This window comes from Dreissena polymorpha, chromosome 3, assembly GCF_020536995.1.
Source record: "Dreissena polymorpha isolate Duluth1 chromosome 3, UMN_Dpol_1.0, whole genome shotgun sequence".
Lineage (NCBI taxonomy): Eukaryota > Metazoa > Mollusca > Bivalvia > Myida > Dreissenidae > Dreissena > Dreissena polymorpha.
In genome coordinates, this window is record NC_068357.1 from 67090914 (window position 1) to 67106770 (window position 15857).

Below are 15857 nucleotides of genomic sequence, written 5' to 3' on the forward strand. Positions count from 1 at the left end.
CTGTATGTTCTTCACATATAATAATGTAATATTCACATAACATGATGTAATATTCATATTATATTACGAAAACATAAGTACAATAATTCTAATGTGATGAGACTTGAATAGACATATATTAATGTAATATTCACATAACATGATGTAAGATTCATATTATATTACGAAAACATATGTACAGTCATTCTAAGGTGATGAGACTTGAATAAACTATTTCATCAATGACCCCGTTATCATCGAAATATGGCGATTATTAGAAAAACGAGTGCAGAAAGGAAAGCTAACTCTTCCAATCATTCTCAGAAGGAACAGAAGAGTTTTCTCTCTACTAAATGATATATTCAGTATACCAAAAACTGCTAGACTTAGTTGATATGGTTTAAGATTCGAGATTCAAAATAAAATATTGAAAATCTTAATCACCGATTGTATCCTTTTGTTGCAATATACTTTACTGAAATAATTGATCTTGTTTCATCACTACATCCAATAATAGATCCAATAATGGATCTGTCTTTTACATGCATATGATCCTCTAATATTATACAATATGTATACATCACCATGGGTTAAAAACGATTCTTATTTTATAAATCCCTGTGTGCATAGTTTAAAATTTATATGTAGTCATGTAATACACGTATGACGCTTAATACTTTGGCTTTAAGGTGTCTGATAAGTATTTCTGCATATATTTGCAATGCAGAGACCCCAGTTACACCCACAACGATTGCAATTTTGATATACGGGCAAGTGAATCAGGAAACTGATGGTGAATTTTAGTTTATACTATACAATAAACGATATAAATATTAATGCATTGTATTATGTGCTTTTCTGAGTTCGAAGGCTTTGCTTACATATAAAGCTAGGTTTCGTAATATTTCACACTTATCATTTGTAATCAGCTCGACAGTTTTAAACATATTTGGTCTATGACAGTAATAATGCTTAATATATTTTCCTCGTACACTATCATATAACTTACACACAAAAAGAAAATGAAACTCGTCCTCTAATTCATTACATTTGTTACATAGCCTTTGTTCCCTTGGCGTTCTATTCCATCTACCTGTTTCAATATTTAATCTATGTGATGACATTCGTAACTTTGTAAGAGCATTTCTATAGCATTTAACATTTACATGTTTAAGATATGGTTGAAATTGGAAATTACAGAAAGTGTTATAGAATATCGCTCGAGATGAATTTTCCAATCTACTATGCCAATCCTGTACAAATATGTCCTTAACACGTTGTTTAAAAGCACTAATAAACTGGTTATTATTTCCAACACTCTGTTGCAGCCATACATGATAGAAACCTAAGCTACACAATGTATCTTTAACAAGTGAAGCCCAGTTTTGCTTACGTGGGTTATAATCAATATCATTTAACATAGTATTGTAATACATGACACATATTTTCTATCACTACAGCCAGTGATCTTCAACCAATATTTAATAATACAAACAAGCCTCTGGGAATGTAAATCCATTCGGCCAAGATCACCATAAATAAAATCGTTTTGAGTGTTACATTTAACACCTAATACAGACTTGCAAGTGACATTTTTCATTTGAAAATAAATGCTGATTTCAAATGGGCGAATATAATAAAATCGACGAATGTGGTTTATCCAATAAAGGCTCTATATTTGTAGTGCTGTATGAACTGTATGCACGGTAAAAGTATCTTATATTTGATTGTTACTATAAATTATAGTTTATTGGTACGTACAAATATGCAAGTTATTTTATTTATTAAAATGAACAAAGGATATCGTAGTGCTACATTTAAATGTTTCAAGAATAATTATAACCATTATAGTTGCGCTCTTATTGAAAAGCAATGCATGTCCCGCTCATTTTAGATTATTCGTTAATATTATCTTATATAAGTGAATGTAACAGCTGTAATATTAATCTTAAACATATGGTCTTCGTATTTTAACTTATCGGGATATTGGATATGAACTGTTGAAATGCGAAGTCCCTTTGTGAAAATGCTTGAATAATAAAGTTAATAAATTATGTATGTATTGAATAATAAAGTTAATAAAATATGTGGATACTGAAGTGTATATATATATATATATATATATATATATATATATATATATATATATGTTATTGAAAAGCAATGCATGTCTCGCTAAAATTTTAGATTTTTCGTTAATATTATGTTTTTATAAGTGAATGTAACAGTTGTACTATTAATCTTAAACGTATGGTCATCGTTTTTAACTTATCGGGATAGTAGTAGTAGTAGTAGTAGAGTAGTAGTAGTAGTAGTAGTAGTAGTAGTAGTAGTAGTAGTAGTAGTAGTAGTAGTAGTAGTAGTAGTAGTAGTAGTAGTTGAAGTAGCATTTAGCTGTCAAATTTATTTTAATACACGCAGACTTGTTTCAATAACTCCACATATTGGACAACTTTAGAAAAAAGCACTCACTTTGTACAACACTGTGACTTAATACTTTATGTGCATCTATTTTCTCGAGTGATACTATTGTAACTACCCTTTTATGTATTACCTAGGCGACGATAAGGAATTGCTTGATATTATTTTCTTATAAATGTAGGATACATATGTTTATGTTTTTTTTATAAACATATGCATGCAGCTTCAATGTCTGATGAGATTTTGCGAATTTTAAAGTGTTGCATATACATGGTAAAAATAATCGTTGTTTTATGGTAATGTTGGCGTATTTTTCTTTGTATGTTTTATGTTAGAGTTTCGCAGATATGTACATATGCCTAGCTGTTCAAATATTATTTTGCCCTATGTCGTTCAATTTCGATTTTATGTTCTGCGTAATTATTGACTTACAATTACATGTATTTCAGTGAAATTGTAAAGCTAAAATATTTAGATATTTTTAGAATGCTATATTCTGTTGATGGAATTCATTCACGCCCAAATCTTAGAACATGCAATATTCGCATAACAGGATATTCTTGGCCGTAATTAACCCTCTTATGCAAACATACCTCTGTTATGTGTTAACAATTTAGTATTTATAACTTGTATACTTAATATCTAACAGGTCTCTTATCAGAATACTTAGTTTTAACAGATTTGTTCAAGGTCTGGTGTTCCGAAGGGAACAATTCTTTGTTTATGGACAACAAATTGGTTTATAACTCATACATGCATCATTGAAATGTTATGACAATTTTTTAATATTAACTTTAATGTGCTATAGCCAGTTTTCATGTTGTATCAAAGTGGGTGAACGATGACACTTATGTGTCTACTGTTGCACGATACAAATACAAGTATATATTTATAAATCGAGTAATGTTATTCACAAAATTACTAACTTAGTTGTATGGTGTATTTTGAAAAAAGACGATCAGTTAAAACAACTTTAAAAAAAGACGTTAAGTTAAAAATGGAAAATAATTAATATTTCGGTCATACATAAAGTAAATTAAACAAAAATAGTGTGGTTAGAAAGCTTTTAAAATTCTCTACATTTACATGTTAAAATATCATCGTAAGTTATTGTTGACGGCAAAAAATGGAAAACAAAGATTCAGCGGTCGCGCAAGATCAACCGGAAGTTCTTTCAAAAATCAAAACATTTGAAATTAACGAAGCTCGCCTGTTGAGAAAAAAAAAACGAAAAAGTGGAAGAAAAAGCAAGCAAAATAAATAATTATGAACTTGCGCCAGTGAAAATTAATTCTAGCGAGGGCGAACAAGAAGATGTGGAAGTGAGAAATTACAGTTTGAACGAAAATGTAAATATGAAGAAGAAATTGAGATCTACTGAAAAGGAACCGTTAGAGATTATAAATTTAAAAAAAACGGAGGAACAAAACTCTTACTAAACAAAGGTACTTATGAAATGTTAAAATTTGCTAGCAAAAAGTATTTTTCAGACAAATCATTTAATTAGAAGTACTAATGTAAACCAGCAAACGACAGAAATTCAAATAAAGTGGTGCTTAGTTATAAAGTCGCGGATGAGAATAACCACTTGTACACGTTTAACATGTACCACACGACTTCATCATGCTTGATAAATAGTAGAAACGTGGCTCACTTCTTTGACACAGACCTTCCAAACATTCTCCAAATAATGAAAACTGACATTCAGTCAAATAATAAATCGATAAGTGCATTAAATGTATACATGAAACAGCAAATACTGTCATACTTGGAGCGTAAAAATCCCGAGCGCCCATCACCGAAAATGTCTGTAACGTATGGAGTTGATGAACCTGACACGCTTCTAAACAGTAGTATTGCACAGGACTTCCGAAAAGAAGAGTATAACTCCCAAGTAGTAGAGAATGCCGCCCATGTAGAAGAGAATGCCTCACTAGTAGAAGAGCAGGGCTCCCGAACAGTAGAGAATGCCTCCCGAGTAGTAGACAATGACTCCCGAATAGTAAATAATGAAGTGGTCACGGATATCGAAATAGAGACAGAAGCTAAGATGAATTGATTGAAGATACAGAGACTTATTTAGAAGAAGAAAGTGAGGCTAGTTTTGATAATGATTGTGCCACCCAAACTGTCGTGAAGATCACGAGTTTGTTGTTTTAAGACTACTCCGTTGTTATTGTTTTATAATCTTTCCGGAGTTTAGGTTCTGTTTCCGGAGTATATTTGTTATATTACCGGAGTTTTTTCCCGCCTAGAATGATATTCATGTAATTAACATACTTTTCTTGAGTTTTCGATGTATAAATACGAGGATATATGTTGTTCAAGTTCAGATAGGATTTGATAGGTTTTTGGCCTTGTAAGAATTTATATTTATGTATTTAGGCAATATAACATCACCAAATTAAATGGAATTAATTACTTGTAGTGTATAAGTAAAAGGAAATCGTGAAATTAGAAATTGTTGTGTTTCTCTTGGGATTTAAAATTAAAATATTCAATGTGGCAATAAAGTAAATAATTCAGTCTAATTAAACGGTTGCGTCTATCCAAATGATCAGTTTGCCACATTGTTTGGTGCCGGAACCCGGGAAACAAGGAATAAGTTTATGGATTTAAATGGAATTATTGGGCTTAAACCAGGTATGACATTTTTCTTATTAGTAAAGAAGCGGTCATGTGTGCTTCGTGAAAAGTGTTTTTAAAAGCGTAAGAATAAATTAAGTAACTATAAAGTTGTGTAACTACCGTCTAATGCTATGGAATTATATATTCTGAACAGTGTACGTTTTCTGTTGTGAATGAGGATATGTACGCGCTTTCAATAGCAAAAGTGGAGTCGTACCTATACAGTGTGATTTGTTTAAAGTTATTCTAAAAGAATGTTATGATCACCTGGAATATATATTATTCAAAGCATAGAATGTTCACAAATTGGAAACAGTGCATAAGGCAAATACACACTTCATATCAAAGTTGTATGGTAGCATAAAAAGTACTTCAAATGAAATAAAAGGTGAAGTGTTAAAGTTAAAAGTGAATAAAAGTTAGTCTCCGTACTTATTTGAAGTGTGTTTTCCAATTTTCGTTTCAACACCATGTCTGGAGTAAATCTAAAATATATTAAAGGTGTGCGAACTAGATTCTTCAATGCATTGGAAAAGGAAGTGTGTGACGGTGGAAAAATTCTTGATGTAGATATATCGGCTTTATCACTTGAAGAGTATAGTTATATCAGAAAGCAAATAAATGAATGTAAAGGAAAGATTGATGTTTACAATAAAAAACTGTCCAACCAATCTGAAAAGTTAGCAGAGGAACAAGGTGATACTGATGAAGAACTTACTAATAAAATATTCCAAGAAGAAAGTACTTTGTCAGAGAAAGCGTTGTCAGTTTCGTATAAGCTAAATTGCATAGGTGAAGATTTAAAAGAAAGTGAAATGTTTCAACAAAAGAAAGAAAAAAGAAGGTAAAGAAAGTGATCATCTACAGAAGTTTTGTGATTTTCAAATGAATTTACAGCATAAGTTCTTTGCTGAACAACAAGAAAGGAGTGAAAACCAATGGAGGTTACAACAATAGTATAATGAAAAACTAAAAGAAGAGAGAAGTGTATTGTCGTACATCAGTGAAATTGCCAAAACTAGATATTGCTTCATTTAATGGCAATAAACTTCTCTGGGTAGAGTTTTGGGACTCATTTCAAAGTGCTGTGCACAATAATAAGAAATCATCAGATATCGATACATTCAATTACTTAAAGGGTAAATTAACTGGTGAAGCCAAGAGTTATTGTGCTGGCCTTTCACTCTCAAATGAAAATTATAGTGTTGCTATTGGAATATTAAAAGAAAGGTTTGGTGACAAGCAAGAAATCATTGATTTGCATTATAAAAGATTGCTTAATCTTGCACCAGCTAGAAATACTACCGAAAGTTTACGGTTTTTCATGGACAAAGCTGAGAGCATCTACGTAGCTTAGAAGTACTTCATGAGAATACAGACCAACATGTATTCGTGTCAATGTTACGCAGTAAAATACCAAGTGATATTCTGTTACAACTTGAGTTGTTAAAAGATGCCGGTAAAATATGGAATGTTCAAATGTTGAGAGATGTGTTACGACAATATATTGTGTCAAGGGAAAAAGCTGAAAAGTTCAAACCGAATGATAATTCAGACCAAAGGTTAGGACATAAACAAAATTATCCATAAAGCAAACCCATGGGATAGTCAAATAGAAACCAAGAACATTCAGGTAGTGCACTTATGTCAACAGAAAGGAATGCTCCTCTAAAACAGCCTTCAAAGAGGTGTAGATTCTGTGATAAGGGACATTGGAGCGATGAATGTCATCAGAAAGAAAGAGACGGATAATAGGAAGTTGCTTTCGATGCCTTAAAGATAATCATTTAGCAAATGAGTGCAAAAGTTCAAAGATATGTGTCTATTGTAGAGCTAAAGATGTTCATCACAGAAGCTTGTGCGACAAAAAGTTTTCAAAGAGTGTAAAGAAGGGAAATAAAAGTGCACATATATCTCAAGAAGTTGAGGAAACAGATGGTGCTTGTGATGAAAGTGGTCTTCTGTCTTGTGATGAGACCGTATTCATGCAAACTGCAACAGCTAAAGTAACTGGAAATTACAGTGATAAAAGTGTGCGTGTGCGTTTGCTACTTGACTCCGGTTCACACAGGACGTGTATTTCAAAGGAGCTTACTAACCGTTTAGGTTTGAAATGAGGAAAGTGAACAAGAAATAAATGTTGTGGCGTTTGGAAGCAAACGGTCTAAAGCCATTAAAACAAAATCAACAACAGTAAAAGTGAGGCTTAAAGATGGCAGTTATATGACCATGACAACCAATAAAGTACCAAAGATTAGTGGGATGTTACATCGTAGTGCTTTGAATTCAAATCAATTAGAAAAGCTGTCTCATTTGACTAGAAATCTACATTTAGCTGATACAATTCCCACGGAAAAGGAAGAACATTCATTGGATCTACTTGTAGGTAATGACTTTTACCTAGATATAGTTGATTCCGAAAAAATCAAATGTGTTCTGGATTATACTTACTTTCATCAAAGTTAGGTTGGATTCTTTCCGGGAAGGCAGGATTTGTAAGTGATACAGTTGCTTATGATATGAGTATGTTAATTCTGTCTTATAAAGACAATGACGCCGATGTGAATAATTTGGAAGTTGATAGTGTGATGTCTGTTAAGACAAACCTTGAAGAGTTCTGGAATATCGAAACCATCGGAATTATAGATTCACCTAAAGTAGTGATGACGAAAAATCTATGCTAAACTTCAAAGAGACATTAAGGCGAGAAAATGGTAGATATAGCCTAACATGGCCTTGGAAAGGTAACAGTGAGGAACTCCCAGAATATCGCGGGTTACCATTGGGTCGACTTAGGTCACTTGTGAAAAGAATTCAAAAGGAATCTGATTTGATGGAAAGATATGATAACGTGATAAAGGACCTAAGTTGAAAAGGGTATTATCGAAAAGGTTGAACGTAATTCATACAGTGGATCAAAGCATTATATTCCTCACCATGTAGTGATTACAGCAGATAAGACCACGACGGAATTGAGAGTAGTCTACGGTGCTTCTGCAAAAGTCAGAAATCAAAGTAAAAGTCTAAATGAATGTTTATATCGTGGACCTGTGTTGCTACGAGATCTTTGTGGAATATTTATGAGATTCAGATTACCTGAAATAGGAATCGTCTCCGATATAGAGAAAGCTTTCTTGCAAGTGGAGTAACAACAAACCGAACGTGATGTTACACGGTTTCTGTGGTTTAAGGATTTTACTAAACTAATTATTGATAAAGGTCACATCCAGGAATATAGATTTTGTCGTGTTCCTTTCGGTGTGGTTTCTAGTCCCTTTCTCTTAGCTGCTACAGTTGAAACACACTTAGATTCATATGATACGAAATTGGCTACTCAGATGAAAGAGGACATTTATTTAGATAATATAATCACAGGAGCAGATACTGTCGAGGAAGCAATGACCTTGTACAATGAGGGAAAATCAATGTTTTGTGAAGCAAAAATGAATTTACGGGAATGATAACCAACAGTGAAAAGGTGAATAGTTTTATTCCCGATATTGACAAAACAAAATCTGAAAAGGTAAAAGTTCTAGGTCACACATGGGACACAACGTGTGATACGTTTTCAGTTCAAAATTCAAAAGTGATCAATAGTGAATTACTAACTTCAAAAAGGAATGTATTAAAGCAGATTGCGTCAGTTTATGATCCTTTATTATTCTTTGTTCCTGTAACAATTCAAGGAAAGGTTTTTCTTCAAAAGCTTATGAATAAAAATCTGGAATTGGATGATTTACTGAGTCCAGAAGAGGAAGCTGAATGGTTTGCTATTAAGAGTGATTTTGCAAGAATATGTGAGGTTAAACTGAAACGGTGTATATCTTTATCAGGAGATAAACACAAAATGAACTTCATTCTTGTGTATTTCTGTGATGCCTCGATTAAAGCATATGCTACTTCAATATACCTTGTGCAAGAGTGTGATGGTTTATCTAAATCTGATATTGTGTTGTCAAAAAGTCGTCTAGCTCCAATAAAAGGAATGACAATTCCGAGACTGGAACTAATAGCCGTGTTGATAGGTGTTAGATGTGTTTCATTCGTGGAAAGGGAGTTGAAATTACCAATAAAGGATGTGATTATGATGAGTGATTCCCAGTGTGTGTTACATTGGATATCATCCAAGAAAGTGATTCCCGTGTTTCTTGAAAATAGAATAAAGAAATAAGAAGTTATGACAAGATAAAATTTCGTTTTGTAAACACGAAACAAAATCCAGCAGATATTGCCAGCCGTGGGTGTTCTCTCGAAACTTTACGAGAATACGACATGTGGTGGTATGGACCAGAATGGCTAACACATCCTCAAGGAGCAATAGCCAAACTGTGAAAGCGCAGAGGAAATGTGTTCAGAAACGAAACCAGAAAAGGAATCTGTTGAGTCTCCAAACGAGACCATCCTGATTTCGCAAACAGGAAATAGTGAACCCCCATTTGGTATTGACGTACATACGTACTCTTCCGCTACAAAACTTATCCGAATAACGGCTTGGTGTAGACGTTTTTTACTCAGGTTGAGAAGTGAAAAGGCCAATTCAAAGTGTTTAACGAGCGAGGAATTGCAAGAAGCTGAGATGCTATGGCTGAAACATGTACAAGTGAAACATTATTTCAGTGTGTTCGAGTCTATGTATACTAAGAAACAGACAAGTATTACTATACAGTTAAATCTTAAAATTGATAACTGTGGTATAATTAGATGTGGTGGAAGGTTAGAACACGCACAGTTAAGTGAAGCTGCACGGTTTCCAATACTGTTACCAAAAAATGAACGTTTTACTCATTTGTTAATTGAAAAAGTACACAAAAGGTTGTTACACTGTGGTGTATCTCAAACGTTAAGTGAAATAATACAACATTATTGGATACCGCAAGGAAGAGCAACGGTAAGAAAAGTGTTAGCAAGTTGTAAAGTGTGTCGACGATTTGAGGGTGGTGCGTATAAACTACCACCTATGGCTTCTTTACCAAGTTTGCGTGTGTCTAGGACTTCGCCTTTTTCTAAGGTCGGTCTTGATTATCTTGGACCACTGAATACAAAGGAAAACAGAGACTCAGTTACAAAAAAGGTTTGGGTATGCTTATTCACCTGTCTCGTAACTTAGAGCGGTACATCTCGAATTGGTATCAGACATGTCAGCACAATAATTTCTATTGTGTTTGCGTCTATTTATTGCTGCCAAGGGTACACCTATTGGAATTATTAGCGATAACGCTCAACAATTCAAACTATCAAGTGACGTAATTAAACGGATTTGGAGTGATACTGTGAAACATAAGGACGTTCAAAATTACGTTTCAGGAGAAGGAATAAAATGGACATTTATCATAGAATCAGCCCCTTGGATGGGAGGCTTTTACGAACGTTTAGTTTGTGTCGTAAAACGTGCACTACGCAAATCAATAGGCCGGAAATTCTGACATTAGAACAGTTAACAACGCTTCTTAAAGAAAGTGAAGCTGTTGTCAATTCACGACCATTATGTTGGAGAAGATCTGAAGTCGTTCATTACTCTCACGCCAAGGCATTTTTTTATGTTTGAATCCGCATACAGGTAAACCGGAAATGGAAGAAGATACCAATGCTCCAGAATATAAACCATTCGAAAGTAGTGCTGACACATTGCTGAAAATATGGAAAAAAGGTCAACGTATATAAGATATGTTTTGGACGATTTGGAGATCTGAATGCCTTTTAAGTCTCAGAGAACGAACACAGTGTAAACATAAATCGCATAGAATACAGCCTTCCGAAAATCCAAGTGTTAATGATATAGTGTTAATCAATTTGAAAGATGACGTTCCTCGTGGTCAATGGAGACTCGGGAAGTTGATTAAACTGAATATGAGTCGTGATGGTCAAATTCGATCAGCAGAACTTGTAACTAGCAAAGGAAAAGTACTGAAAAGACCGTTAAACTTGTTGTACCCAGTGGAACTTGCTTGAAATAGTGATGATTAATTGATGTTAATACGAATTAATACAAAATACAAATAAACATAAAAAAAATTGCAGGGGAAGGTTTGCAGGGGAAGGTCGCATACAGGCGAATTGTGTAAATAATTTAGTGCAGAAAATATATTGTATGTACACATGTATATATAATATACAACTCCGGTCAGACCGGAGCATAACGTTAAAGCGTTTGCTATGCTTTATGATGAAAGAAAAAAAATGTTTATTTCGTGTTCCATGTACATATTACCGGAGCAAAGTACAATATTGTGAATTGAAGCGACGTGCACGTGGATCTCGTGAAAATATAGAAGCGGAATTTCCCGAACAAATATATTACCGGAGCAAAGTACAATATTGTGAATTGAAGCGACGCGCACGTGGATTTCGTGAAAGTGCTGAAAACTTGTCTTCCACTACCATTTTATCAACAGGAGTGGACGTATTTTCAAAGTGTTCTTTTTACCAAATTAGCAATTATGTATCGTTGTGATACCTGTGACAGAACTTACCTGTATAAAAGGAATCTAAAAAGGCATATTTCTGAATGCCACAGGGAACTTAAACATTGGAAATGTGTTGAAATGTGTTGTTCTGCGAAGTTAATTCGGCGAGGTTATTTATTTGATCATCTGATAAATATTCAGAAGTACACGCGTTCTAATGCAAGAACTGCAACATTGAATGCAGAACGCGAAAAAACGCAGAAATCCTCTGCATACTACGAAGACATTTCGTCATCAGATGATTATATTTTTGACTTATTGGCTGAAAACGAAGATATAAATCAACTGGATTATGAAACTTGAATAAATGATTTTGATACTAGAGATTTGGATAGTCCAACGAGTGAAGTGATTGTGGAACCAGAAGTCAATGTGTGATACCGTCAGTGGCGACGTTACTGATGATATCGTAAGCGTAGACGTCATTGACTGCAACGTCAGTGGTAACAACGAAGAAATTGCCGCCAGTTCCGTTGTGTCAGCAAATGTGTCAGATGACGACAGTAGTGATGTTACAGATAACGTCATTAGTCGACGTGTTGGTGACGAAGAAAGTGCCGCTAATACCGTTTCAGAAAATGAGGACGAGTCGGATTACGTCAGAGATACTGATAGTAATAAGTCTGAGGATATTATCGTGATTAGTGATGTTAGTGATGATAAGCTGTATCCAGAAGTGACTGATTCTGGAAAATGTTTAACTGTGGAAAGGCGATCGCTCAGAACGGAAGTGGACGTCTGGACGAGGACCGGATTGAGATTTACTACCTACAGCGGAAGTGAGCCTTTGTTTCGTTCGGTGCGGTATAAAGATGACTATTATAAATACACCATGAAACAGTAACTTTGAAACGAATACTAGTGTCATCTACACTTGCAGGGACAATTACAGATAGTAATTCTTGTACATTGTTTCATTGGAATTGATTAAAAATTGAATGTCGTTAATGGTTAACATTATACCTATATCTAGATAAGATTGAATATATGTTTGTAATGATGAAAATTGTATGTTCATGTATTAGTTTGATCATGAAAAATTTGTTTTATATCACATTATATGATTATGAAAAATATCTATTAATTTTCATTCTCGGTCGGGAGTGTCGTGAAGATCACGAGTTTGTTGTTTTAAGACTACTCCGTTGTTATTGTTTTATAATCTAGCCGGAGGTTCTGTTTCCGGAGTATATTTGTTATTGTTGGAAACTTGGGAGCGACAATCATTTAATAACGAGTATGCGCTGATTTCAAACCTTTATTGATCGACGTAGCGATTCTCTGAAACAACAGAGATTAAATAATAAATACATACAAACACATTTAAATCATACATTCGGATCTAAACAATCATGCAATAAGTAACATAGATCTACATTTATACACAACATTTAAATCCAATTTACAAACAATAAAACATACCGATACAGACTTGAATAATAACTTATTTCAAACAATCAATTTTATTAATTCATTTTGATACATATATAAATATTATTTACCGATACTGGTGTCAGAAAATCCTTATAAAACATCCAAGTTCCAATTCAATCCTGTCCGTAAACGGTTTTCACAACAATAGCAATAGCGTCATAATAACATGACGTCAACGTAATATAAAAAAAGGGCGCGTCACGTAATTACATACACTGACGCCATTGACATTATTTAAGAAACGTATACGTTTCTTACATTCCCCACCATGAAATTATTAATATTTCATACAAGAACATAAACACATCAGTATGCTACAAAACCATTACAGCGACAACTAATTTAAACAATTGAATTGCAATAATCTAAATAATTTCTTTAAATCAACAGCACAAATATTCAAGGTAAGTGTTTTACTACTATAATTCAGATGGACTCAACTCATCAAAGTACAAAAGTAAATCATTGCAATAAACACCATGCTATTGCAATTACAACTCAATGAAATCAAATACTAATTACTGTAAATCACTTACTTAACTGTAGATTAACTAGATTGAACATTCAAGCAAGCACAATTTTGTAATAGGTTTAACTAATTCGGAAGTACGAGTTTTTACCACACAGCTACGGAACAAATCCATCCCGACCCTCCAATACACTGACCACCCTTCCCAAAGCCCACTGGCCCCTAGGGACGTTTTCTTCAGCGATTAGGACAACATCTCCGGACCGAAGGTTGGTGGTCTGCCGTTGCCACTTTTGCCTGGCTTGCAACGTAGGCAAGTACTCATGAAGCCATCTTTTCCAGAGCACGTTAGCCAAGTATTGCACCTGTTTCCACCAACGTTGTGCGTAGACATCCTGTTTACGGAACACACCCTGTGGAATACTTGTGTTGGTCTTCATCAAAAGTAGCATACTTGGCGTTAATGCCGGTGGATCCGATCCCGGGGGTCATCGCTGACTGGAGTTATCGGACGATGATTGAGAATTTATGGAGCTGTTCGTCCGTGAGCAGTTGTTCCTTTGCGATGGCTTTGAGATGGAAACGAGTTGAACGTATCAGTTGTTCCCATGCTCCTCCCATATGGCTCGCGTATGGAGGGTTGAAGTGCCATTCAATCTCCCGCTGAAGCATATGACTTTCCATTTTCAACTGGTTCCATTCTCTCATGCATTTTTGTAGCTCTCGTTGACCTCCGACTACATTTGTACCGTTATCACTAAAAACTTTCTCTGGTGTTCCTCTTCTACTGATGAACCTTTGAAAGGCGGAAATGAAGGAGTCCGTGGTAAGCGAATGTGCAACTTCTAGGTGTACGGCTCTTGATGAAAGACATGTAAATATGCACCCGTACCTCTTCAGCACTGAACGGCCAGCCTTGACATTCAGTGGGCCGAAAAAATCTTCACCGACGTTAGTAAACGGGGGCTTATCTGGTGTTGTCTGTTCACTGAGAAGTGACGCCATCTTCTGGTGGCCCAATTTCCCTCTGTACCGCCTACAAACGAAACACTTTCCGATTGTCTTCTTTACCGTACTGGGTCCGTGGATGATCCAGTACTTCTCGCGCGTAGACGATACTACTTGCTGCGCTCCCATATGACCCGATGTCTCGTGGTAGTGACGAATAATTAACGACGTCACATGATGTTGGCTGGGCAATATGATCATCTTCTGCTCTTCGGGCTGACGCATGCGTCCATCGACTTTGATTAACCCATTGTGGTAGACTGGATTAAGTCTCACAATGCTACTCCCCTTTTTCACGGCCTTTGCAGAAGACAGTTGTGTAAGTTCATCGTTAAAATGCCTCCTTTGAACATATTGCAGAATTGACCTTTCAGCATTCTGTATATCCTCCAGCGTGAGTTTCTGGGTGTCTATTGTGGGAGTTTTATTTATATACTTTCGTACACAGAATTCTTTAAATTTAAGCAGCTATGCTACACCGCGGGTAAGTTTATTCCAGGATGAGTACTGGCACAAGAGCAAATCTACAGTCTTTGTAGTTGTGACCAGCACCGTTGTATCTTTCTTAATCTCCGTGTCGTCTTCCGGAAGTGGCGAAATTTTGGACGATTCTGGCCACTGGCTTTGGTCAAGTGACAGGAAGTCTGGTCCATTCAACCAAATGTTCATACTTACTCTCTCACTAGCATCAATACCTCTGGAGGCAATGTCTGCTGGATTAGATTTGGTGTTCACGTAACGCCATTGTTCTGGTTGTGTGACGTCATAAATGGCGGCAACCCTATTGCCCACGAACGTCTTGAATCTTTTTGTTTTGTTGTTTATGTACCCAAGTACTATCATAGAGTCAGTCCAAAATGTAGCACTGTCTATATGTATGCTCAGCTGTTCGGATAATTGCTCGTACAGACGACATGCGACCACGGCGCCGGACAACTCTAACCTCGGTATGGACACTTGTTTAATGGGAGCCAGTCTAGATTTCCCGACAACTAACGAACACGAAATATTTCCAGCATCGTCTGTCAACCGTATGTATGCGCACGCACCGTATCCTGTCTGTGACCCATCGCTGAAGATATGAAGCTGCGCATTAACAATATTTCCACTTTTGTGTGTCTTGTAGCAGCGTCGGACGGAAACATTCTTAATATCTGACTGCGAAGACAGCCATGCTTTCCACTCCAACTCTTGCTGACGTGGTATTTGTTCGTCCCATCCCATCTTGTCATCTACATAGGGTTTGTATGATGGCTTTCGCACGAAGTGTCACTGGGGCGATTAGTCCAAGCGAATCAAACATCGCACTGACTACAGAAAGAATACCTCGTCTTGTCATTGGCTTATCGTCCAACTCGACCCTAAACTTAATTTGATCGGTGCTGACATCCCAAGTAACACCAGGAGCGCGATCACATGGTAAGTGGTCGTCTGGATTTAAATTCTTAATTGAA

General features: G+C 35.5%; 1 protein-coding gene across 1 annotated transcript; it reads right to left on the bottom strand.

The window, feature by feature from the left end:
• Positions 1–14871: 14871 nt before the first annotated feature.
• On the bottom strand, positions 14872–15627 carry LOC127872304 (uncharacterized). The gene has a single exon (XM_052415632.1). The coding sequence runs from the start codon at positions 15625–15627 to the stop codon at positions 14872–14874; it is 756 nt and encodes a 251-aa protein (XP_052271592.1).
• Between the last annotated feature and the right edge of the window lie 230 nt (positions 15628–15857).

Bases quoted from the DNA above. Each gene is read 5' to 3' on its own strand.
- LOC127872304 (XM_052415632.1), bottom strand. From the start codon at position 15,627: ATGGGATGGGACGAACAAATACCACGTCAGCAAGAGTTGGAGTGGAAA.